The 24,572-nt window shown below is 31.2% G+C and overlaps 2 protein-coding genes across 3 annotated transcripts; both read left to right on the top strand.

Annotated features, from left to right (window-relative positions):
• The first annotated feature begins 9,077 nt into the window (after window positions 1–9,077).
• LOC137835779 (cyanogenic beta-glucosidase) lies at window positions 9,078–13,853 on the top strand. Of its 2 annotated transcripts, XM_068644434.2 has the most exons (14): window positions 9,078–9,499; window positions 9,721–9,851; window positions 10,998–11,067; window positions 11,301–11,359; window positions 11,478–11,553; window positions 11,655–11,741; window positions 11,851–11,938; window positions 12,068–12,323; window positions 12,455–12,570; window positions 12,673–12,905; window positions 12,996–13,027; window positions 13,120–13,222; window positions 13,332–13,443; window positions 13,541–13,853. In XM_068644434.2, the coding sequence occupies exons 1-14, from the start codon at window positions 9,235–9,237 to the stop codon at window positions 13,725–13,727; spliced, it is 1,815 nt and encodes a 604-aa protein (XP_068500535.2). In that variant the 5' UTR covers window positions 9,078–9,234; the 3' UTR covers window positions 13,728–13,853. The 2 variants fall into 2 exon arrangements, 1 of the variants encoding a protein (XP_068500535.2); XR_016520747.1 differs by lacking the exon at window positions 13,120–13,222 and having other exon boundaries at window positions 9,132–9,499.
• Window positions 13,854–18,995: 5,142 nt separating this feature from the next.
• On the top strand, window positions 18,996–23,193 carry LOC137835776 (beta-glucosidase 12). The gene is made up of 14 exons (XM_068644431.2): window positions 18,996–19,353; window positions 19,586–19,716; window positions 20,325–20,394; window positions 20,662–20,720; window positions 20,843–20,918; window positions 21,019–21,105; window positions 21,215–21,302; window positions 21,418–21,673; window positions 21,756–21,871; window positions 22,060–22,292; window positions 22,383–22,414; window positions 22,511–22,613; window positions 22,696–22,807; window positions 22,880–23,193. The coding sequence occupies exons 1-14, from the start codon at window positions 19,089–19,091 to the stop codon at window positions 23,064–23,066; spliced, it is 1,815 nt and encodes a 604-aa protein (XP_068500532.2). The 5' UTR covers window positions 18,996–19,088; the 3' UTR covers window positions 23,067–23,193.
• Window positions 23,194–24,572: the final 1,379 nt, after the last annotated feature.

Raw genomic sequence — 24,572 nt, 5'->3', positions numbered from 1 at the left:
AAAATCTAGAACACAACAAGTGAGTGTCAAACATGTTTATATTATTTGAAGGTCTTGATTTGTGGAAGAAAAATAAAAACAATTTCCAGCAACTTATAAGAAACCATTTTAGACGCTAAAAGAAATTTTGATTTCTAAATTAGTTTATATTATTTTTAAATAGTTTTTAAATTGGTATTTAACTAGCTACCAATGTTTTAACTACCAATTATTTAGATTCTAAATTTGGTAGCAAAAACCTTGGTAGTTAATTAGATATCAATATATAAACCATTTAACAATAATATAAACTAATTTAGAAACCAAAATAAATGGTATCTAATTTAGTCATTATATGTTTTGTGTGTTGTTGTGGCTTCTCCTTTTTTCTTTCATGTTTGTGATGTTGATGTTTGGTTTATTGACGAAAACTTTATTGGTTAGGTGTTAAATAGATTGACTTTTCACCAATTCCTCTATAAATTGTGACACCATAAAATATCTATTTTTACTTTATTTATTTTTTATTGATAAGAAAATAACATTTTTCTTACTACTCAAAGTAAGGAAAGATTTTTTATTTATTTATTAACCTGAAGACGACATATTTTGTTATATATATTCATGATATGTACGTATAGCATGAAGGTGCTGTAAAATAAAGTTTTTTTTATCAATAAAAATAAATAAATTATAAAATATATTTCAAGAATGTTCCAATCCTTCCACAAACTTCAAATGAATCTTACTACCTATGTGACAAAACAAAATCAATAAGAGTAACAGATATAATAGGCTCAACCTTCTTAAGAATTATACCAGAATCCTAAACCAACCCACTGTATTGTCATTCTGCAGAATTATGCAACAATTAAGCATGTGATGGTGGAAAAGCATATGCTGCAAAAGAAGGTGGAAGAGGAACAAGTATATGGGAGGCATACAGTCACAAATATCCAGTTTTTTTTTTCATTTTCTTTCCCTCTCAATTCGTAGTTGTAAATATCAATTAATTAAGAAGGGATGAGAAATAGCCTTAGAGGAGGAACAACAGAATAAGCTGCTACAAATTCAACTTAATGGAGCAGAATTCTCTGAGGTTGGGTTGCTGTAGAGCTGATTTAGGCCAAGGAAAATGATGGAGCAGAATTCTCTGGTGTTTGATGAAGCTGAATATTCATTGCTGCAGAACTGTGTGGTGAGTCACAGTGTAGGCCTTGATGATTGGAAGATGAAGGAAGGTTGAGAAACCTTGGGCACTTGTTATGATTAATTATGCAGATTGGTGCCAGATGCTGCTGTTTTTGGTGCAGGACAAGCTTGTTTGTTGCTGTAGGTTCTATGAGGATCCTCACCTTTTGAAATCACCATTATCAAATCAAATTCTGAACAGGTACAAGCTTATAATGAGAAGGAAACTAAGACTCAACAGAAAAGCTGCAGTTTTGGTGCATAAATGATGCAAATATACATGTGAAGCCAAGACTCTGGAGTTTTGATGTCTAACAGCTGTTTATGTTGGAGATCCCACATCGACTAGAGATTAGAGCCTTTAATAGTATATAAGTGAGTACAACCCTCACTCTATTGAATCGGTTTTATGAGATTGAGTTAGGCTTAAAGTCCTATTCGTAATAGTTTGTAATCCAATGGTGGAATCAGTATTGGCCTAGCTCTAGCTCTTTAGGTTCAGATTTATGCCTCTCTTGTTTGGTAGCAACTCTTAATAGTCTAGTTACAAATGTGTATTATGCAGAAAAGATATTGGATAGAAGTAATGGAGATGTTTCAGTTAACCAATATCATCGCTACAAGGTACAATTCGAATTCTTGATGATGATAACATAGGATTAATGAAGAAATCAATTATATTTTTGAATTTGTTTTTTCATTTATAACAGGAAGATATTCAGATAATGAAGGATATGAATGTCGATGCATATAGATTCTCTATCTCTTGGTCTAGAATCCTACCGAATGAGTTAAGAGTTGATGAATAATTATTATTTTCATAATTATTGTAGTTATTTTTTTTTATTGATAAAAAATAAATAAAATAAAAATAGTATTTAAGGGATGCTTCAACCTACTAAAAAAATAAAAAAAATGTCTCCAAATATGTAATTTTGCTTTTGGTGCATCTCAAATGAGATTTAGGATTTTGCTTTCTCAGCAGTAGCTGGAGTAAGTCCAAACCCAAGCCCACTTTGCATTCATCATCCTCACACACACCCAATCCTGCAAGCAATGCAATCTACACAGGTTTTTTTTTTTCTGCACCCATGGCTTTTGTGGGCATCTCATAGTTCGGAAAAAAAAAACCATTTTATCCTTAAAAATAAATATTTTATAATTTAAAATGTATTTTTTTTTTGTTCTATTTCCACCTCCTAGAAATTTGAAAATATCTTTTGGAATCTACAGTCTGAAAAAAAAAAAAAATTACAAAAATACATTACGGATTACAAAATCTTCAAAAATACCTTTTGAATTCCATAATCCAAAATACCTTCCCAGAATCTGAATTTTTTTATCACTCATTTCGATATGAAAAACATTAATATAATAAAGAGTATTTTTGGTATTTTAAGAAGTATGGAGTGTAAAAAAAACTATGAAGGCGTAGGAAGAAACAATCTCTATACAATAAGCACTACCACCTTTCCATATATACTTATTTTGAACAATGTCCTATGCCAACACTACAATACAATCATGAAATAGAAACTACCTTTTTAGAAAAAAAAAATAATTAATTGATATAGTTTTTAGATTAGTTTCTATTATAGTTAAATATTTTCTAAATTGGTATCTAATTAGATACCAAGGTTTTAACTACCAATTATTTAGATTCCAAATTTGGTAGCAAAAATCTTGGTTGCTAATTAGATATTAATTTAGAAACTATTTAACAATAATAGAAACTAAATTAGAAATCAATTTTTTTTAGTCTCTAAAATAATCTCTAATTTAGTCACTATAGCAACTAATTATTTTTTATTTTTAAAAATTGGTTTCTATTTCATGATTTTCTTGTAGTGAAATTACAAACATCCCTATCTAGTCTTGAGGAATCTTGAAAACGTTCCAAGAGACGTTGGTGGTTGGCTCCTCCATTCCCATGGGTCTTCTCCCATCTCCGGCGATCATGGCTCAATTAGGGTTTGAAAATGCGACAGTTTTGGGTTTCTCCATCTATAAATATCACATTCCTTTGCTTTAGAATACACATCTCTCTTACTCACCTTCTTCATCTTCTTCAAACCCACCACCGTGCACCATCTTCTTCCTATCATCTTTTTACCTTTTTTCTTTTTCTCTTTCTCTCTCTTCATTTATTATTTTATTTTATTATAAATACTTTTATGAGTTTCTTTGATTTTTATTGTTTTAAGACTAGCTTGCTAGTTCTGATCCTCACAAATTTTTGGAAAGTTCCTATTGTATCTTAGGAGACTTGCGCAATACACCGCGGATATTCTTATGAACAGTGATCACGTCTCGGTTAATTTTGTTCGTGTTTAAAGCCTAATTTACTAAAAAAAGAACTCATAAAATAAAAATAAAAATAATTTTTCTTTTTTTATTCTCACATTTTGATTAAAGAAATGTAATACATGATATTATGTACTAAATAAAGTACTTGAATAATATATATATATATATATATATATATATATATATATATATATATATATATATATATATATATATATATATACGTGCACATTAATGTTTGCTTTTTTGTCTTTAGGGTGCTAATAATTTTGCTGAAAAAGATGCTAATAATTTTAATTGTAAAATTGATTTACGTCAAACATATAGGGAAGATCTATTTTATCAAAACATATTTTACATATTTTTAATTAATATTTATTTAAAAAAATAATATTTGGGTTTCATATAAAAATGTTTTATATTAAAATCAATATTTTTATGCCATCATCTATTATTATATTTAATAGAGTGAGATATCTATTAAATATATTTATGTTATCTTATTTTGTTTTTAAATTTTAGATTTATAATTGTCCTAGTACATTCAATATACGCTCACATTTTTTAGGAGTCAAAGTTTATAACAATTTATATACTTATTTTTTCCTTAATCCATCAAGATACTTTTTTAAGGATAAAAACATGACAGAACTCCGAGTTTCAAAGTAGACAATACCTAAGATGTTGACCATAACGATGATATCTCAATGGACTTGAAGTTGGAACATTAACGACGTCTGTGAGAATGACCAATATAATCTCATATCACTTAGGAGTCTTCATCTAAATGGACTTAATTTCAGAATAAAAATCAATTTAAAAAATACTAATTCTAAAATCAGGATCAAATAGATTTATAAATATTTTTTTTATTTTATAACAATTCTTAAATTCCAGAAAACTAATAGGACCACACACTTATATAGGACCAAAACTAAAACTATATGCATTACAGTTTTGAAATGAAGAGAAGAAAAGTGTTTTAATTCCAGAAACATGATACTTTCATAGGAATTTTTATTTTACTTTAATTTAAGAAACCCAAAATTTAACTTTTTTAAACAAATATTTTTGTAGAGAGAGTCTGGATTATTACGAAGTGGACTTTAAGCCTAACTCAACCCCATAAAACCGGCTCATGAGGTTGAGGTTTGCATCCACTTATATACAGTGAAAGACTCTAATCTCTAGTCGATGTGAGATCTCCAACATGGATAGAAACTATTTTCGAAAAATATAATTTAAAATAACACTCTTAAGAGATAAACTAAATGTGAGAGAAGTATATTTTATAACTTCATATTCTTAAAAAAACAAATTTTCATTTGACTAAAAGAATCTTCAACAAGAGCAGAGTTATATTTACTATGATTAGATTACTGATTTAAATTCCAAGGCACTAATATTTATATTTATGGAATCTACATAAGAATAATTTAATATCTATACTCCCGAGACGCCGCGTTAGACGCCATGTACACGTTTAGCACAAGTTTTAAGAAGGAAAAAATATTATCTTTTTTGGATTATGATTTAATTGTGTATCCACTTAATTATAGATATATATATGAATCTTAATGCATGCACGTTTTGCTTTTATTATAGCCATGATTTTGATTAGAGTATTCATTGTGAAGTCCATGTTCTAAACCCATTTCCTTTCTTGTTCCTTTTTTTCTTTTATACTTTTCTATTATTAACAATTTATTTTATCAATGTGGGATATCTTATAGATATCTGGCCGATAAAAACATAAAATAAAATCTTATAGATATCTCAACTATGTTAAAAAAATATATTATGTATGTGTATGTATCATCTTAAAAAAAAAGTCAATAGTCAATGAGATTGGTTGTCTGAAAGACAATGTTATACTTTTAAATGTTTTTATTAATTTTATTTATTCTTTGTTAATAAAAATAAAATTTCAGCATAAAATTTATTTTCTGTGATTGTCCTATTTGTATTTCATGTTAAATTTCTGTTTTGTAACATGTTTCCTACATATAGTACTATTCTCTATCTATGTATATATTAGATCAAAAGCCTAGCTTAACTCAATTGTACCCATATTTGAATTGATAGTTTTCCCTTTAATCTGAGGATCCTCACATAACCTATACTACAAGAAAAATTATAAATAATGACCAAAAAATCAGTCACTAAATGATCAAAATTGGTCACTAATTAAAATAGTGACCGATTTAGTGGCCAAACATAATCGAATTCCAGTAAGAATATGTTTTTTTTATCGAGGCCCACACCTTAAGTTATGATATGGTAAAAATCTCTTTTGCATCTATTTTTTTCTTGTGAAAAATATTTCTTTGTTTTCACAAATTCCATATTATGGCTACCCACACTCATTTCCAAATCAAATTTCCTTTAGTATTAAGTTGTGCAATACAAAATTGTTTAAAATGTTCTATGGGTTGATTATGTATTACATTTATTATTCCCACCTAAGTATCATATTTATCCCATACCTATCTTGCACTTTTGCATTAAAAAAAACAGATGATTAATAGTTTCAACATGATTTTTACACACAGGGTAGGACCTGTCAACTTGGATAATTTTCTTTCTTCTAAAATTGTCTTTAGTGGCTACCTTACCTCTCAATACACACCAAACAAAGTTTTTTTTTGCATTAGGTAGTGCCTTAACACTCCACAATTTTAAATAGATATCATCCATTTCTCTGACCCTATTTTCCCCTTAATGTATTGCCTCATATGCAGTCTAGACAGAATATATTGTTGATTTTTACTTAATTTCCATATCCATTTACTATGTTTACAACTATGTGAACTCCCATTAAGTCGTCCATCATTTTATTGATGACCGATTTTTCCCACTCAAACCACTCTCTCCTCCAAGCAATATGCAAAATCCAAATGTCATTCTCCTAAAATCCTGCTTCAACCACCGTTATAGATTTTTCTATTGCATTTCCAAATACTCTTAGTATTTTTTCTTTGAGCGTTGTATTCCCTAACCATCTAACTTTCCAAAATTTTATGTTTTCCCCATTTCCCACTACCCAAGAAATGTTATCATTACACCCATTTGCATTCCTAATTTTGTAGCTTGCTTTGATATCCTTTCACCGTCTAGATTCTTTACTATTATTTCTTTACTCCATAGCTCTTCACTCGTGGTACTTACACTACAAGAAAAGTAAATATTAGAGTCGACCAAAAGTGGACACAAAAGTGACAAATCATCATTTAAGCGTGGGTAGGTGATGACTTTTCTACGACAAGTGCATCACATTGTCAAAAATAATAATTTGTCATTCAGGACGGGTATCGAACCCACAATGAACATTTGAATAATTAAGTAAAAGATTTACTAAATATAAAACATAATCATAAAAATTGATTTAGAGTTGTTATGATGACAATGATTAATAAAAAAAATAAGTCAAAGAGTTTGTTGTTTCAATTGGAAAAATAGGGATTGAGGTTCATCTTTCCTATACTTATTGAGTACTAGTTTCCAAAAAAATGACATTTCTTAAGGATTAAATATACTTGTTACTAGATAAAGGAGCGGATATGAGTACCATTACCAACACTAAAAAAAATCATTAAATAAAAATCATATCATAAATGCATAAATACATACTAAAATATGTCGGTGCATATCTGGAAACGAACCAACTTACGGATAATATATTAAATTTATCCGTAAGATAAACTAAAATACTTAAATTCAAAATTTTAATTTATTTCCGTTAAATATAACTTTTAACTTCCATATGAATTTAGATGTTCTTGTTTGGCTTTGAGACTAGTAAGAAAAGAAAGACGTTATTATGGAAAGATTTACCACTTCTCTGTTTTTAAGTTTAAGTTTACATAACAAATAAAAATTACTAATTATATATAAAAAGAAAATCAATTACATGCAGAGAGACTCCCATTAAAAAAAAAAGGAAATCTTCGCATACACTTCACTTAAACGAAAGTTGTCATATATGAAGACTTCTATTTAAAAAAAATTAAAACTGTCTTAATAAAAACGATTTCTATTTTATAATCATCACCCTTATCACTTCGTAATAAGAAATTAAAACTTATCAAAATGGATCATAAATGAACTCGTGCACCTAAATGACTTTATTCGTATTCGTAATATTTTGAAGAATAGCCACGTGAACGATGCGAAAACCTAAACTTTGAGATCTGAGTGTAGACTTAAACATGCATATAAGAGAGTCCACTCTGAAATAAATAAAAAATGGAAGTTGTTCATATTGACATCGTGCACCTAAAAGACATATTAATCCATTTACGTAACTGGAATATACCCACTAAATTAAGATGAAAAAAAAAATGAAATTGTAAAATTCAATTCATATTACTTTTTAATCGATTTAAATAAATTTATCTTAAATTTAAATTTATATAATTTATTTTTTTAAATCTAATTAATTTAATTAGATATAGATTAAATATAGATTGAATACATTTTTAAATTATTCAAAATATATTTTGAGTTGAATTTTGACTTAGTTCACTCAGACTCAAGTTGAACCCAATCAATCCGGGTTCAGGTCGAGTTGTATCGATCGCTGAATCAGTCCAAGTCTAGGTATAGCCGAGTCAACCAAGGTCAAGGTCGAACCGAGTCGACCAGAGCTTATGTTGAGCCAAGTCATCCCGAGACTAGGTTGAACTGATTCGGATTGAGTCCACACTGAGCCGAGTCAGTTCAGGCCCATAAAGAGTCGAGTTGGTCCGGGTCCATATCAAGCAGAGTAAGCTTGGGCGCATTTTGAGTTAAGTTGGCCTAGGCCCACTTCGAGCCAAGTCGACCCAGACCTAGGTCGAGTCGAGTCAGGCTGAGCCGGGTCAACTCAGTCCAGACCCAGGTCAACTCAGCCCGGGCCCACGTCCAAGCAGAGCCAAGTCAACCAAGGTAAAGGTCGAGTCGAGTTGGCCCAGCCACATGTTGAAATCAGTCGGTCTTGGCTGAGGTCGAGCTGAGTCGACCCGGGCCCAGATCAAGTGAGTTGGTATGGGCCCATGTCAAGTGGAGTTGGCACAAGCCCATGTTGAGCCTAGTTGAATTGGGCCCATGTCGAGTCGGGTCAGTCCGAGCACATGTCAAGTCGATTCCACTTGGGCACAAGTCGGTTTGGGTCCATGTCGATCTGAGTCGTCACGAACCCAGGTGGAGACGAGACTGCTCGAGCCCAGGTTGAGCATAGTCCACTCTTGGGCTAATGTCGAGTTGAGTCGGTCCGAGCTCATATCGAGCAAGTCAGCTCGGGTCCAGGTCGAGCTAAGCCGACTTGATACTAGGTCGAGTGTAGTCAACTAGGGTCCAGGTCAAGCCGAGTCAGTCAGGGTCTCGATCTAACTAATGCGTTACAGGTCTAGGTCTAGCTAAGTCGGCCTAAACCCAAATCGAACCAATTGAGCCCGTGTACAAATAAGATGAATTTAATCTTATTAACAAAGTGAATTCAATCTAAATTTAATCTATTTTAAATAATTTTTAAAAAATTCAAATAAATTATATCTTGTTAAAATAAATATGGATTTCCAATCCATTTTATTAAATCTAAATTAGATCTTGAAAACCTAAATGATGAGAACATGTGGAGACTTGAACATAATAGAGTTTTCTATCCATTGCAAGACAAGTTTTAATAGCTATAGAGGATTCAGTTGCATGTGACAGACTCTATATATAGTGGGTGATCGAGAGGGCAAAGAGTGTGAACATTTTGCATTTTGAGGAGAAATGGCCTACACACAAGGTTTCTTGCAGCTCCGTGCCCTAACCACTCCTGTTAGAGTTTTGCCACAGAGGGATGTGGGGACCACCCAACGAAACCACATTCTTTGCATGGCACAAAAGGAGGATGTCCAAGACGGTGATGCCACCACCCTCAGCCTTCTCTCTCGCAGATTGGCCCTCGGAACTGCTTTCGTCGGTGGTGCTGCTGCTGCTGCCAAGGTCTCACCTGCTGATGCTGCTGCTGCACAACTCTCTCTCGAGAAAGCTGGTATTTTACCCTTCATCATTTCTTCAAGCAATCGATTATTTTCATGTTTCTTTTTACGTGTGAATGGCTTCAAATTCTTGTTGTTGTTGTTCAAGTACATTCAGTTTGGACGCAGATCATAAATTAGTGTTTTACACCCTATTTTGCACTGTGTCACTACTGCATTAAGCAGAACCAGAGTCTCATAAACATGGCATCATGTAACGAATTTATTCTCTTAGCTCCTGTAGCAGTTACCACATCACCACCAAATAACAGTGAATATCCTGCATCGCTTGAGGATGCTCTTTCACTCAATCGAAGCAGTTTTCCAGATGACTTCATTTTCGGGACAGCGTCTGCTGCTTACCAGGTACGTACTACTCAGTAAAACATATACATTATATGCTTTTATTACAGTTTATTCTACTTATCACACACAAAGCAAATGTTTCTAAATATATAAATAAAAAATCGGGTTTTCTACCATCATGGATTATTATTATTTTTTTACCAAAAATGTGATTTATTTAAAAAATTTACAAATTTAGGCAAGTCGTGCTAATTTGGCAAGACTTCAAATAGTTCCAATTTGACACCACTCTTCCATGTCATACTAAAGTCTTGCCAACTTGACACGACTTCAGTCATGTATGAAGTTGTGACAACTTGGCACGACTTCTGCCACGTCATAATTTTTTTTTTTTTTTTAAATTTTATTGTTTATATATTGGGTAGTAAGTTATGTAATGTTAAAAATTAATTTGATACATAATTTTTTAAGAGTGTTAGTTTTAAGAAACAAAAAATTGGATATATAATTATTTTTAAATTATTTAATTATTTCAAAATAATTACAAATTATTTATATTATTTGACTTATTTAAAATTTATATAATTATTTTTAAATTATTTAATTATTTCAAAATAATTACAGTACTCATACCTTTTTATATTTTAATATAAATGACATTTAAAAAAATAAACAGGTTTAAAAAATGTATTATTTTAATTGTGATAAAAAAAGTTATTACTTCAAAATAAAAAATGAATAATTGTGATACACGATTATTCAATTTTTTGTTTCTTAAAACTAACACTCTTAGAAAATTATGTATCAAATTAATTTTTAACATTACATAACTTACTACCCAATATATAAACAATAAAATTTTTAAAAAAATTATGACGTGGCAGAAGTCGTGCCAAGTTGGCACGACTTCAGTATAACAGGACAGAAGTCGTGCCAAGTTGGCATGACTTCATTATGACATGACATAGTCGTGTCAAATTGGGACGATTTGTGCATATGAAGTTGTGCCAAATTGACATGACTTGTCTAAATTTATAATTTTTTTAAAACGGACTCCATTTTAGTAAAAACAAAAAAAAAATAACTCCATCATGGTCAAAAACCCTAAAACATCACATCACTTTTCTTATCCTCAAGAGAATTTAAACTTTGAGATTTCAACCTGAAGTCAGATGATTTTGTTATGCTCATAATATGTACCAACAGTTCGAAGGAGCGGCATTTGATTATGGAAGAAAAGCAAGTGTATGGGACAACTTCACCCATAAATATCCAGGTTTTCTCACTCTCTTTTTCTATCTAATTTTTTTCGAGTAAAAGAGAACGTGAAGAAATAAGAAAATCTAAAAGAAATAACAAAATTCTCATTGAATTAAACAATTATAAATTATTTCTTATATACTTTAGAAAAATATTTGTTTATAAGGATTTTAGAAATTATCTTATATATTTGAAACTCAAGAAAAACACCAGATAATAGTTTGATTATAAATGTGTCCTAACTTGCAGAGAAGATAAACGATCGAAGCAATGGAGATGTAGCAGTTGATGAATATCATCGTTACGTGGTAAAGTTCAAAATCTTGATTAATGATGATACCATAGGATCAATGAAAAGCTAATTATCTTTCTCATTCGAAATAATTGATTAAATATTTTCGATTTTGTTTTCTATTTATACAACAGGAAGATGTTCAGATAATGAAGCATATGAATCTGGATGCATATAGATTCTCCATGTCATGGTCTAGAATCGTGCCAAGTGAGATAAAAGTTGATAAAAAAAATTAGTGTTTGCATTATTTATTGTAGCTAGGTTTGTGAATGATTTTAATATTTCTAAAAAATTATTGATATATATAGCTGGACATGTGGGTATAAACGAGGAGGGTGTAAACAGAGAAGGACTCCAATACTACACGGACCTCATCGATGAATTAATAGCCAAGAGTAAATATCCATGCTTTCCTTTCTTGTTTTTTCTTAATTAAAAATAATTTTTTAAAATATTTTTGAAGTAAATGACAATAATCATGTTTTTAAAATATTGACGTTGCAGATATAGAACCATATGTCACACTCTTTCACTGGGATACTCCCCAAGCTTTACAAGAAGAGTATGGAGGTTTCTTATCTCATCGCATTGTGTAAGTTATACCAATCTTATTTTCTATACGAATTCCTCATGTTTTTTTTTATTCACCTAAATTTTTATTTAAATTGTCAATTTAAGAAATGATTTTGTTTGTATATATATATATATTCTTAATTTTCAGAGATGATTATCGCGACTATGCAAATATTTGTTTCAAATACTTCGGAAGGAAGGTGAAAAATTGGATTACTTTGAATGAGCCATACATTTATAGTAGAGAAGGTTATGCAGTTGGGGATTTTGCACCTGGTCGATGTTCTGACTGGCAAGATTCAAGTTGTCTTGGTGGTGATTCAGGAACAGAACCTTATATAGTCACACATAATCTATTACTTGCTCATGCAGCTGCTGTAGATGTGTACAAGAGAAATTATCAGGTTATTCTTTAGTCTTTACCAGAAGTTTTAAATCTTCATATTTTATTAGATTTCTACGTTGTTATGAGGACTCAAGAACTTTGGTGTAGTTTTCTTTTTACTTAATTTGAAGTTTAAAACCCTTTATGCAGACAAGTCCTGATAGAAAGATAGGCATAACACTTCTTTCTACGTGGTTTGAGCCATATTCAGATGCTCCAGCAGATATAGATGCTGCTCAACGAGCATTTGATTTCATGCTGGGATGGTAAGTGATTAACAAATATTGAACTACTGAAAAGAGTATACATAGTTAGAAGAAAACAACAAAACTGAAATTTGATATTTTGATTTGTAACAATGATAATAGGTTCATGGAACCATTGACAACAGGAAGATATCCAGAAAGCATGCGTACCTTAGTTGGAAAACGATTGCCAGAATTCACTGCAGATGAAGCAGCACTTCTTACTAAGTCATATGATTTTATTGGATTAAACTATTACACTGCTAACTATGTTGCTGATCGACCCAGAGATGAACCTAGACCTGAATCCAAAATCCAACCTAGTTATCTTACAGATTCCAATGTCAATTTTCTAAGTGAGAAAACCTCTATTTATTAATTATTTCAATTATTTTTATGTTGAATTTGTTAATATATCACATTTTGCTTTTGTTTTCATTGGCTAGCTCAACGCAATGGTGTTCCGATAGGTGCACCGGTATGTATAAAACAATGTCAAATTTTAAGTTCAGATCATTATTATTATTGTTATTTTATTTGGTTTTATATAACTTCCTATTTATATTGCAGACCGCATCTGATTGGTTATATGTTTATCCCAAAGGATTTAAAAATGTTTTGCTCTATCTCAAAGAAAAGTACGAAGATCCTTTGATTTACATAACCGAAAATGGTAATTCTAAAAAAACAAATTTTATTATCTTTGAAATATAAAGTATATGTAATTTTACATGTAGTTTTTCTTTTATATCATATTGATGTGTATTGCTTTTAATTTATAGGTAGAGGAAATGACGTGAATGATGAAACAAAGACCCCTGAAGAAGCTCGTATGGATATTTTTAGGATCGATTATTACTATCGTCATCTCTATTATCTGCTTTCAGCAATGAGGTAATGATTTATTTTTTGCATATTTTAAAAATTAATTTTTTTTTGCATATTTTAAAAATTAATTTTAAGTCTAATTTGAATTTCTTTGGTTAACTAGTGAGGGAGTAAATGTAAAAGGATATTTTGCATGGTCACTATTGGACAATTTTGAATGGAAGAATGGTTATACAGTAAGATTTGGACTAAATTATGTGGACAGAAACGATGATTTGAAGCGATATGACAAACTCTCAGCAAAATGGTTCAAGAAATTTCTTGAAAGACCATTAGAACTCCAAGGATAATAGCATTGTAACACGCATATGTTGCAAGACTATGAAGAGACTCTGTAATGCAATGTTTCCTATTTATAATCAATTTCAATAAAGTGTGTTATTGAACTTTTTATTAATGAAATAGCTTTTAACAAATTACTGCCTCTTTGCACGGTTCTTTCATTTATATCATTGTTTTACTTTCTCTGTATAAATTTCCTACTTTTGTGTTGAAGGAGATTGTGAAACTACAGAGAAACTTCCTCTGGGGTTAGGGTTTGAAAGGGAGAAAGATCGTTTAGGTTTCTTAGAAAAAGGTTTGTGAGTCAAGAAAAGTTGGTGGACTTGGTATCTTGGATCTTAGGTAGGTTATTCAATGTGGCCTTGTTGGGAAAATGGATATGACGCTTGAGTTCTGACAATCGTGGTTTGTGGAAAGAGATTATTGAGTCTGAGTATGGAGAATGGAGAAGCCTGAAAAATCAGAGGAAATATCACAAGAAGTCTCTCTGGTGGAAAGTGTTGGGTATGAAGTCAAGACCAATTGGGTTGGGCTGACTAGACACCATGTTTAGTGAGTGAGCTCAATCATTATACACAGTTGAAGTGCAGGTGAACATTGTTCCGTGATTTCAAGTGGAAGATTGTTAGGTATGAAGCCATGACCAATTGGGTTGGGCTGACTAGACACATGTTTAGTGAGTGGGCTTAATCATTGTGTCCCTTTTATAATCTCTATTTAAAGAAATCATTTTACTTGTAATTGGTGTGCGACAGGACATAATGAAAACGTAATAGTTACCCGTGTGGATGTAGGTTGCAGTTGGCGACCGAACCATGTTAAATCTTGTGTCGTTTATTTTTCTGTAGTTGATTCGTGATTGAGTGTGTTGCTTCTGCGTTCGTTTTTTCCCATCAGAAGGATCTGAAGGAGGTTTGGGGGTTGGAGGAGTGAGGTATGAACTTCGAGAACCGCCTTGAGTGGGGTGTTAGAAACGGGAAGAAAGTTAAATTCTGTGAAGATATCTAGGTAGGTAATATAGATTTGAAGAGTAAATTTTCGAGGTTGTTCTCCTTGTGTATCAATAAAGATGTGAATTTAGGTTCTTTTGGGGAGTGGCTTAATTGTAGTTGGGAATGGAAGTTTGCTTAGAGAAGGGGTCTATTAGAATGGGAGAAGGTATTGGAAGGTAAACTTCTTAAGGTGGTGCAAGGAACAAATCTAGTATCGGAAATCGTTGATAGTTGGGTTTGGAAGAACGACAAGATTGGTGGGTACTCGATAAAATCAGCTTATAGTATTTTTAAGGGGTTCTTTTGAGGGGAAAACTCGTCTTTGTTTGAATTCTTGTGGATGATTAAGGTCATGTCCCCAACTTAATTCACAGCTTGGAGGGTGCTGGTAAATTCGATTGCGTCTAAGGATAATTTGGAAAGATGTGAGGTTGCAGTTGTTAGCAATTTATGTTGTCTTTGCGGGGTGGAAGTGGAGACAACAAGACATTTATTTTTTGTTTGTAGAACTGCTTGACTAGTTTGGAACCAGTATTATGCTTGGTTAGAGTTGATGTCAGTTGATCACCACGACTCTATTCCACACTTTTTTGCATTTCAAAATTTCCAATGTTGTCACTCACGTCAACGTTGTTGTTTGAAAACGTGTTTGGATTTCTGGTGAGATTTGGAGATATAAGAATAAGTTCATTATTAAATGTGGAATGACCGATTATTCTAAAATTTTCACATTGGTTCAACTAAATGTGTGATTCATTGCTAATTATTAAATTCTTGTATACCGTAGGAAACATGTGTTTAAACCCATAATTTTTCCTAAAACTTAATTCAACAAACTTTTCATTTAAATCTTTCTACCACCTAGATGTATAATATTTTCTAATATTTTCATTTAAGCTATCTTTTCATTAACCCTTATTTCTCGACCTCATTCTTTTCATTAAACAGTTTTATATCTTTTATTTATTTGTGACCCCATTCTTCACTGATTTTATTAAACAATTTTATATCTTTTATTTCTGACGCACCCTCTTATTTTTGTTGGCATAAATTATCCAGCTTACCCAATTAATCTTTCTCCTTTCCTTCCAATCCTAAAAAAAAGTTTATTTATATATTCCTAATTATTTTACACACTGGTTGAGACTTTATATAAAGGAAAAATAATATAATGCTAAAGCAGTAATAATTGAGTTGATTAAGCGTACGTGAAATTGTTTGTGTTAATATAAATATAATAATATTGTTTATTTGAATAAGATATCTATTCTATTTTAGAAATTTTATGTAATAATATCTACAAAAATTTTAATCATGAAGGATAAATAGTTTAATATATGCAATATTTTAATAGGAAGGATAAATAGTTTGAGGATACAATAGGATGAAATAAATCAACATTTATTAAAAAGTGAAAAGATAAATTAATTTTAAATATAGAGGAGTATAAATTATCATATGAATAAAGAGGTAATATTGATTTCTTTTTAATGTATTGGTACACGAGTTTAACACTGTTTATTTTTTCTGATAAAAAAACTGTTAATGCAGTATAAAATAAAGTCACAATAAAAAAACTGTTTACACACAGGATATCCATTTTCTACTATGTTTACAATTATGTGAACCCCATTAAGTCGTCCATCATTTTATTGATGATCGATTTTTCCCATTCAAATTACTCTCTCTTCCAAGTAATATGCAAAATCCAAATGTCATTCTTCCAAAATCCTGTTTTAACTACCGTTATAGATTTTTCTATTGCATTTTGAAGTATTTTTGGTATTTTTTCTTTGAGTGTCTTATTCCCTAACCATCTATCTTTTCAAAATTTTATGTTTTCCCCATTTCCTACTACCCAAGAAATGTTATCATTACACCCATTTGCATTCCTAATTTTGTAGCTTGCTTTGATATCCTTCCACCATCTAAATTCTTTACTATTATTTCTTTACTTCTTAGCTCTTCACTCGTCGTACCTTACACTACAAAAAAAGTAAATATTAGAGTCGACCAAAAGTAGACACAAAAGTGACAAATCGTCATTTAAGCGTGGGTAGTTGATGACTTTTTTACGACAAGTGCACCACGTTGTCAAAAATAATAATTTGTCCCTCGGGTCTCGAATGCACAAGGAACATTTGAATAATTAAGTAAAAGATTTACTAAATATAAAACAAAATCATACAAGTTGGTTGAGAGTTGTTATGATGACAATGATTAATAAGAAAATAAGTCAAAGAGTTTGTTGTTTCAATTGGAAAAATAGGAATTGAGGTTCATCTTCCCTAAACTTATTGAACACTAGTTTCCAAAAAATGACATTTCTTAAGGATGAGATATACTTGTTACTAGATAAAAGAGTGGACAGGATTACCATTACCACAACTATAAGAAAATCATTAAATAAAAATCAATTTTAGAGACAAAAAATAATTAGATACTATTTTGACTAAATTAAAGACTATTTTAAAGACAAAAAATAATTATTAGTATTTAAAGTAGTTTTTATTTTGAATAAAATTTATAAACTAGTTGGTTAAGTTAGGGGCAGTTTGGCCATTACGGACATATTCTGGAAAGAATAGTTTGGTGGGTTTGGCTTTGTTAAAAAGGACACAATAAACAGAGAATCAAACATAAATGCATACTAAAATCTGTCGGTGCATATTTTGAAACGAACCAACTTACGGATAATATATTAAATCTATCCGTAAGATAAACTAAAATACTTAAATTCAAAATTTTATCATATCCTTCAATTCAAAATTTTAATTTATTTCCGTTAAATATAACTTTTAACTTCCATGTGAATTTAGATGTTCTTGTTTGGCTTTGAGACTGGTAAGAAAAGAAAGACGTTATTATGGAAAGATTTATCACTTCTCTGTTTTTAAGTTTAAGTTTACATAACAAATAAAAATTACTAATTATATATAAAAAGAAAATCAATTACATGCATAGAGACTCCCATTAAAAAAAAGAGGAAATCTTCACATACACTATGAAAGTTGTCATATATGAAGACTTCTATTTCAGAAAAATTAAAACTGTCTTAATAAAAATGATTTCTATTTTATAATCATCACCCTTATCACTTCGTAATAAAAAATTAAAACTTATCAAAATAGATCATAATGAACTCGTGCACCTAAAACACTTATTTTATTCGTATTCGTAATATTTTGAAGAATAGCCACGTGAACGATGCGAAAACCTAAACTTTGAGATATGTGTGTAGACTTGAACATGTATATAAGAGATTCTACTCCGAAATAAATAAAAAATGGAAGTTGTTCATATTGAAATCGTGTTCCTAAAAGACATATTAATACATTAAGGTAACATCATCGAATAGAAATTAATTTTAAAAATATAAAATAATTAATTGTTATAATAAATAAATTAAAGATCATTTTAGAAACTATTTTTTTATTTTATTTTTAAATTAATTTCTATTACAGCTAAATAGTTTATAAATTAATGTCTAATTAGCTACCAAAGTTTTAACTACCAACAATAATAAAAACTAATTTAGAAACCAAAATTTCTTTTAGTCACTAAAATGTTTCTAATTTAGTCGTTATAACAACTAATTATTTTTGTTCTCTAAAATTGGTTTTTATTTTATGATTTTCTTGTAGAGTACCCACTAAATTAAGATCGATAAAAAAATCCAATCTAATTCATATTAAAGTCGAGTCCACTTGGGCACAAGTCGGTTTGGGTCCATGTCGATCTGAGTCGTCACAGGCCCAGGTGGAGCCGAGACTGCTCAAGCCCAAGTTGAGCATAGTCCGCTCTTGGGCTAATGTTGAGTTGAGTTGGTCCGAGCTCATATCGAGTCAAGTCAGTTCGGGTCCAGGTCGAGCTAAGCCGACCGTATACTAAGTCGAGTGTAGTCGGCTCGGATCCAGGTCCAGCCGAGTCTGTTAGGGTCTCAGTCTAACCAATGCGTTTCGGGTCTAGATTTAACTGAGTCGATCCGGATCTATGTCGAGTCGGCCTAAACCCAGATCGAGCCAATTGAGTCTGTGTCCAAATCAAGATGAATTTAATCTTATATATTAACAAAGTGGATTCAATATAAATTTAATCTATTTTAAATGAATTTTAAAAAATCCAAATAAATTTGATATAGTTAAAATAATATAAATTTTTAAATCCAATCCATTTTATTAAATTATATTTGATCTAAATTGGATTTTGAAAACCTAAATGATGAGAACATGTGGAGACTTGAACATGATAGAGTTTTATCTCCAATGCAAGACAAGTTTTAATAGCTAAAGAGGATTCCGTTGCATGTGACAGACTCTATATATAGTGGGTGATTGCGAGGGCAAAGAGTGTGAACATTTTGCATTTTGAGGAGAAATGGCCTACACACAAGGTTTCTTGCAGCTCCGTGCCCTAACCACTCCTGTTAGAGTTTTGCCACAGAGGGATGTGGTGACCACCCAACGAAACCACATTCTTTGCATGGCACAAAAGGAGGATGTCCAAGACGGTGACGCCACCACCCTCAGCCTTCTCTCTCGCAGATTGGCCCTCGGAACTGCTTTCGTCGGTGGTGCTGCTGCTGCCGCCAAGGTCTCATCCGCTGATGCTGCTGCTGCACAACTCTCTCTCGAGAAAGCTGGTATTTTACCCTTCATCATTTCTTCAAGCAATCGATTATTTTCATGTTTCTTTTTACGTGTGAATGGCTTCAAATTCTTGTTGTTGTTGTTCAAGTACATTCAGTTTGGACGCAGATCATAAATCAAACATGAAATAGTGTTTTACACCCTATTTTGCACTGTGTCACTACTGCATTAAGCAGAACCAGAGTCTTATAAACATGGCATCATGTAACGAGTTTATTCTCTTAGGTCCTGTAGCAGTTACCACATCACCACCAAATAATAGTGAATATCCTGCATCGCTTGAGGATGCTCTTTCACTCAATCGAAGCAGTTTTCCAGATGACTTCATTTTCGGGACAGCATCTGCTGCTTACCAGGTACGTACTACCGAGTAAAACATATTATTTTTTTTATCAGCAAATAGCAATGAAATTAAATGAGACCACTTTAGGTGTGTTCCAACCCTTATACAACAAAATAAATTTTCTCAAAGAACTTTTCCGTCTACATATCAACCAAAAGACCTCCTACTCTCTATCCCATCTCAAACAATAATAAAAGAAATCCAAGAATCAACATTTTACATAAAACTAAACTGAATGCGTACAAACCAAGGGGTCAGGACAACAACCCGATAATGAGAAATTAGCTGACGGTATCTTTGATGAGATTTATGACCAAACCTTAATATATGTCAGAGAGAAAATTTCAGTATGATAACCACTCCACCTTTAAATAAACAATTATTTTTGTGCCTCCATATCTCGCTAACTAACACAATTTACAAGTTGTCCATAATAAGATTAACTGAGTAAAACATATACATTATATTTGCAGTTTATTCTACTTATCACACACAAAGCAAATGTTTCTAAATATATAAATAAAACATCACATCACTTTTCTTATCCTTAAGAGAAGTTAAACTTTGAGATTTCAACCTGAACTCACATGATTTTGTTATGCTTATAATATGTACCAACAGTTCGAAGGAGCAGCATTTGATTATGGAAGAAAACCAAGTGTATGGGATAACTTCACCCATAAATATCCAGGTTTTTTTTTTTTTCTATTTCTCTGTTTTTGTTTTATTTCTATTTTACTTGTTGGTTGTGAATATCTAATTTTACTCGAGTATAAAAGAACGTGAAGAACTAAGAAAAACTAAAAGAAATAACAAAATTCTCATTGAAATAAAACAATTATAAATTATTTCTTATACTTTAGAAAAATATTTGTTTCTGAGGTTTTTAGAAATTATCTTATATATTTGAAACTCAAGAAAAACACCATAGTCTGATTATAAATATCCTAACTTGCAGAGAAGATAAACGATAGAAGCAATGGGGATGTAGCAGTTGATGAATATCATCGTTACGTGGTAAAGTTCAAAATCTTGATTAATGATGATACCATAGGATCAATGAAAAGCTAATTATCTTTCTCATTCGAAATAATTAATTAATTAAATATTTTCGATTTCGTTTTCTATTTATACAACAGGAAGATGTTCAGATAATGAAGCATATGAATCTGGATGCATATAGATTCTCCATGTCATGGTCTAGAATCGTGCCAAGTGAGATAAAAGTTGATAAAAAATTAGTGTTTGTATTATTTATTATAGTTAGGTTTGCCAATGATTTTAATCTTTGTAAAAAAATTATTGATATATATAGATGGACATGTGGGTATAAACGAGGAGGGTGTAAACCAAGAAGGAATCCAACACTACATGGACCTCATCGATGAATTAATAGCCCAGAGTAAATATCCATGCTTTACTATATTGTTTTTTCTTAATTAAAAATAAATTTTAAAAATATTTTTGAAGTAAATGACAATAATAATGTTTTAAAAATATTGACGTTGCAGATATAGAACCATATGTCACACTCTTTCACTGGGATACTCCTCAAGCTTTACAAGAAGAGTATGGAGGTTTCTTATCTCCTCGCATTGTGTAAGTTATACCAATCTTATTTTCTATACGAATTTCTCATGTTTTTTTAATCTCCTAAATTTTTATTTAAATTGTCAATTTAAGAAATGATTTTGTTTGTATTTTTAATTTTCAGAGATGATTATCTAGACTATGCAAATATTTGTTTCAAATACTTTGGAGACAAGGTGAAAAATTGGATTACTTTGAATGAGCCATACACTTATAGTAGAGAAGGTTATGCAGTTGGGGATTTTGCACCTGGTCGATGTTCTGATTGGCAAGATTCAAGTTGTCTCGGTGGTGATTCAGGAACAGAACCTTATATAGTCACACATAATCTATTACTTGCTCATGCAGCTGCTGTAGAACTGTACAAGAAAATTTATCAGGTTCTTTAGTTGTTATGAGGATTCAAGAACTTTGGTGTAGGTTTTTTTTTACTTAATTTAAAGTTTAAAACACTTTATGCAGACAAGTGATGACAGAAAGATAGGCATAACACTTATTTCTACGTGGTTTGAGCCATATTCAGATTCTCCAGCAGATATAAATGCTGCTCAACGAGCAATTGATTTCACGCTGGGATGGTAAGTGATTAACAAATATATTGAACTAATGAAAAGAGTAAACATAGTTAGAAGAAGAGAAGAAAACTGAAATTTGATATTCTGATTTGTAACAATGATAATAATATAGGTTGTATAAGGTTGAACCACCCTTAAGTAGTTTCTGTTATTCAATATTTTTGCTAATAAAAAAAACAATGATAATATAGGTACATGCAACCATTGACAACAGGAAGATATCCAGAGAGCATGCGTACCTTAGTTGGAAAACGATTGCCAGAATTCACTGCAGATGAAAGAACACTTCTTGCTAAGTCATATGATTTTATTGGATTAAACTATTACACTGCTAACTATGCTGCTGATATACCCAGAGAAGATCCTAAACCTGAATCAAAACTCCAACCTAGTTATCTTACAGATTCCAATGTCAATTATTTAAGTGAGAAAACCTCTATTTATTAATTATCTCAATTATTTATATGTTGAATTTGTTAATATATCACATTTTGCTTTTGTTTTCATTGGCTAGCTCAACGCAATGGTGTTCCGATAGGTATACCGGTATGTATAAAACAATGTCAAATTTTAAGTTCAGATCATTTATTATTATTATTATTATTTTATTTGGTTTTATATAACTTCCTAATTATATTGCAGACCGCATCTCAATGGTTATATGTTTATCCCAAAGGATTTAAAAATATTTTGCTCTATCTCAAAGAAAATTACGAAGATCCTTTGATTTACATAACCGAAAATGGTAATTCTAAAAAAAACAATTTTTATTATCTTTATATATGTAATTTTTCTTTTATATCATATTGATGTGTATTGATTTATAGGTAGATCAAATGACGTGAATGATGAAACAAAGACCCTTGAAGAAGCTCGTATGGATATTTTTAGGATCGATTATCACTATCGTCATCTCTATTATTTACTTTCAGCAATGAGGTAATGATTTATTTTTTACATATATTTTAAAAATTAATTTTATGTCTAATTTAAATTTCTTTGATTGACTAGTGAGAAAGTGAATGTAAAAGGATATTTTGCATGGTCACTATTGGACAATTTTGAATGGAATACTGGTTATACATCAAGATTTGGACTAAACTATGTGGACAGAGACGATGGTTTGAAGCGATATGACAAACTCTCAGCAAAATGGTTCAGAAAATTTCTTGAAAGACCATCGGATCTTCAAGGATAATACATTGTAACACACATATGTTACAAGATTATGAAGAGACTCTGTAATGCATGCAATGTTTCCTATTTAATCAATTTCAATAAAGTGTGTTATTGAACTTTTTATTAATGAAATAGCTTTTAACAAATTACTGCCTAGTTGTTCTTTTTTTCAACTATTTAAGAGAAAATTAATTCTAGAGAAATTTAAATGTGATGATTGATGAAATAATAATCGAAAGGAACTAATTGGAGAAATGGTTACAAGCATGATAACTTTTCATTCATTATTTATATTATAAATAGCACTTGCTAGCCATTTTCTAAACAAATACATGTGTAAAATGCTCAAAGACTTCGACCAAATAACTATGAATAAAATTATTTAAATGTATAGTTTAAAAAAAATCTATCATTTCTATCTTCTTACTTTTTTTTTCTTTCTAGATTTCATATATTTATTATTTATTTTTATAAATTATATCATGTTAAACAATTTTCTTGTAATCCTACCACAGTTATACCCAAAAATTATAAGCACCAAGGACTGCAAAACAGCATTGATGCTATAACAAAACAGACACAAAGCAGAGTGAAAAAATGCAATCTTAACACCTTCCGAAAATCTAACCATCATCATCAACCCCCATGCCAGTGCTGCAATTGCAAAACCAATAACTACAAAAAAAACCAGAAGCCACAAACCACACCAGATTTACGGTTCCAGCACTTGCCCTGCACCTCCACACACAAACTGTTCTGCATTTGTGATACATCACAATAATAACGTTATGTGTGCATGATTAGTGTTCATGTTAAACAATTGTGACTAATTTTTTTTATTTACTATGTTTTTTTTGCAAAGAATAGTTTACGTAAATAAAACAAAGTAATTGGTGTGTTCCAAGAAAAGGGAGTTGTTAGTAGGGGGTGTCCCAAGAAAGGGGAGTTATGGGAAGGTGTGTTAGAAAAAAAATCAGAAGTAGATTGGGTAGATGGAAATGTAGATTCCTCTCGCTGCCTGGGAGGATTTGTCTGATTAAGTCGGTTCTTTCATTTATACCATTGTTTTACTTTCTCTGTATAAAGTTCCTACTTTGGTGATGAAAGAGATTGTGAAACTACAGAGAAACTTCCTCTAGGGTTAGGGTTTGAAAGGGAGGAAGATCGTTTAGGTTTCATAGAAAAAGGTTTGTGAGCCAAGAAAAGTTGGTGGACTTGGTATCTTGGATCTTAGGTAGGTTATTCAATGTGGCCTTGTTGGAAAAATGGATATGGCGCTTGAGTTCTAACAATCGTGGTTTGTGGAAAGAGATTATAGAGTCTGAGTATGGAGGATGGAGAAGCCTGAAAGATCAGAGGAAATATCACAAGAAGTCTCTCTGGTGGAAATATCTGAAGGAGGTTTGGGGGTTGGACGAGTGAGGTATGAACTTCGAGAACCGCCTTGAGTGGGGCGTTAGAAAAGGGAAGGAAGTTAAATTATGGGAAGATATCTAGGTAGGTAATATAGATTTGAAGAGTAAAT

Source organism: Phaseolus vulgaris, chromosome 5 (assembly GCF_051622355.1).
Source record: "Phaseolus vulgaris cultivar YP4 chromosome 5, ASM5162235v1, whole genome shotgun sequence".
In the NCBI taxonomy this organism is placed as follows: domain Eukaryota; kingdom Viridiplantae; phylum Streptophyta; class Magnoliopsida; order Fabales; family Fabaceae; genus Phaseolus; species Phaseolus vulgaris.
Note: the sequence above shows the minus strand (reverse complement) of the source record. Positions and strands in the feature narration are given on the sequence as shown.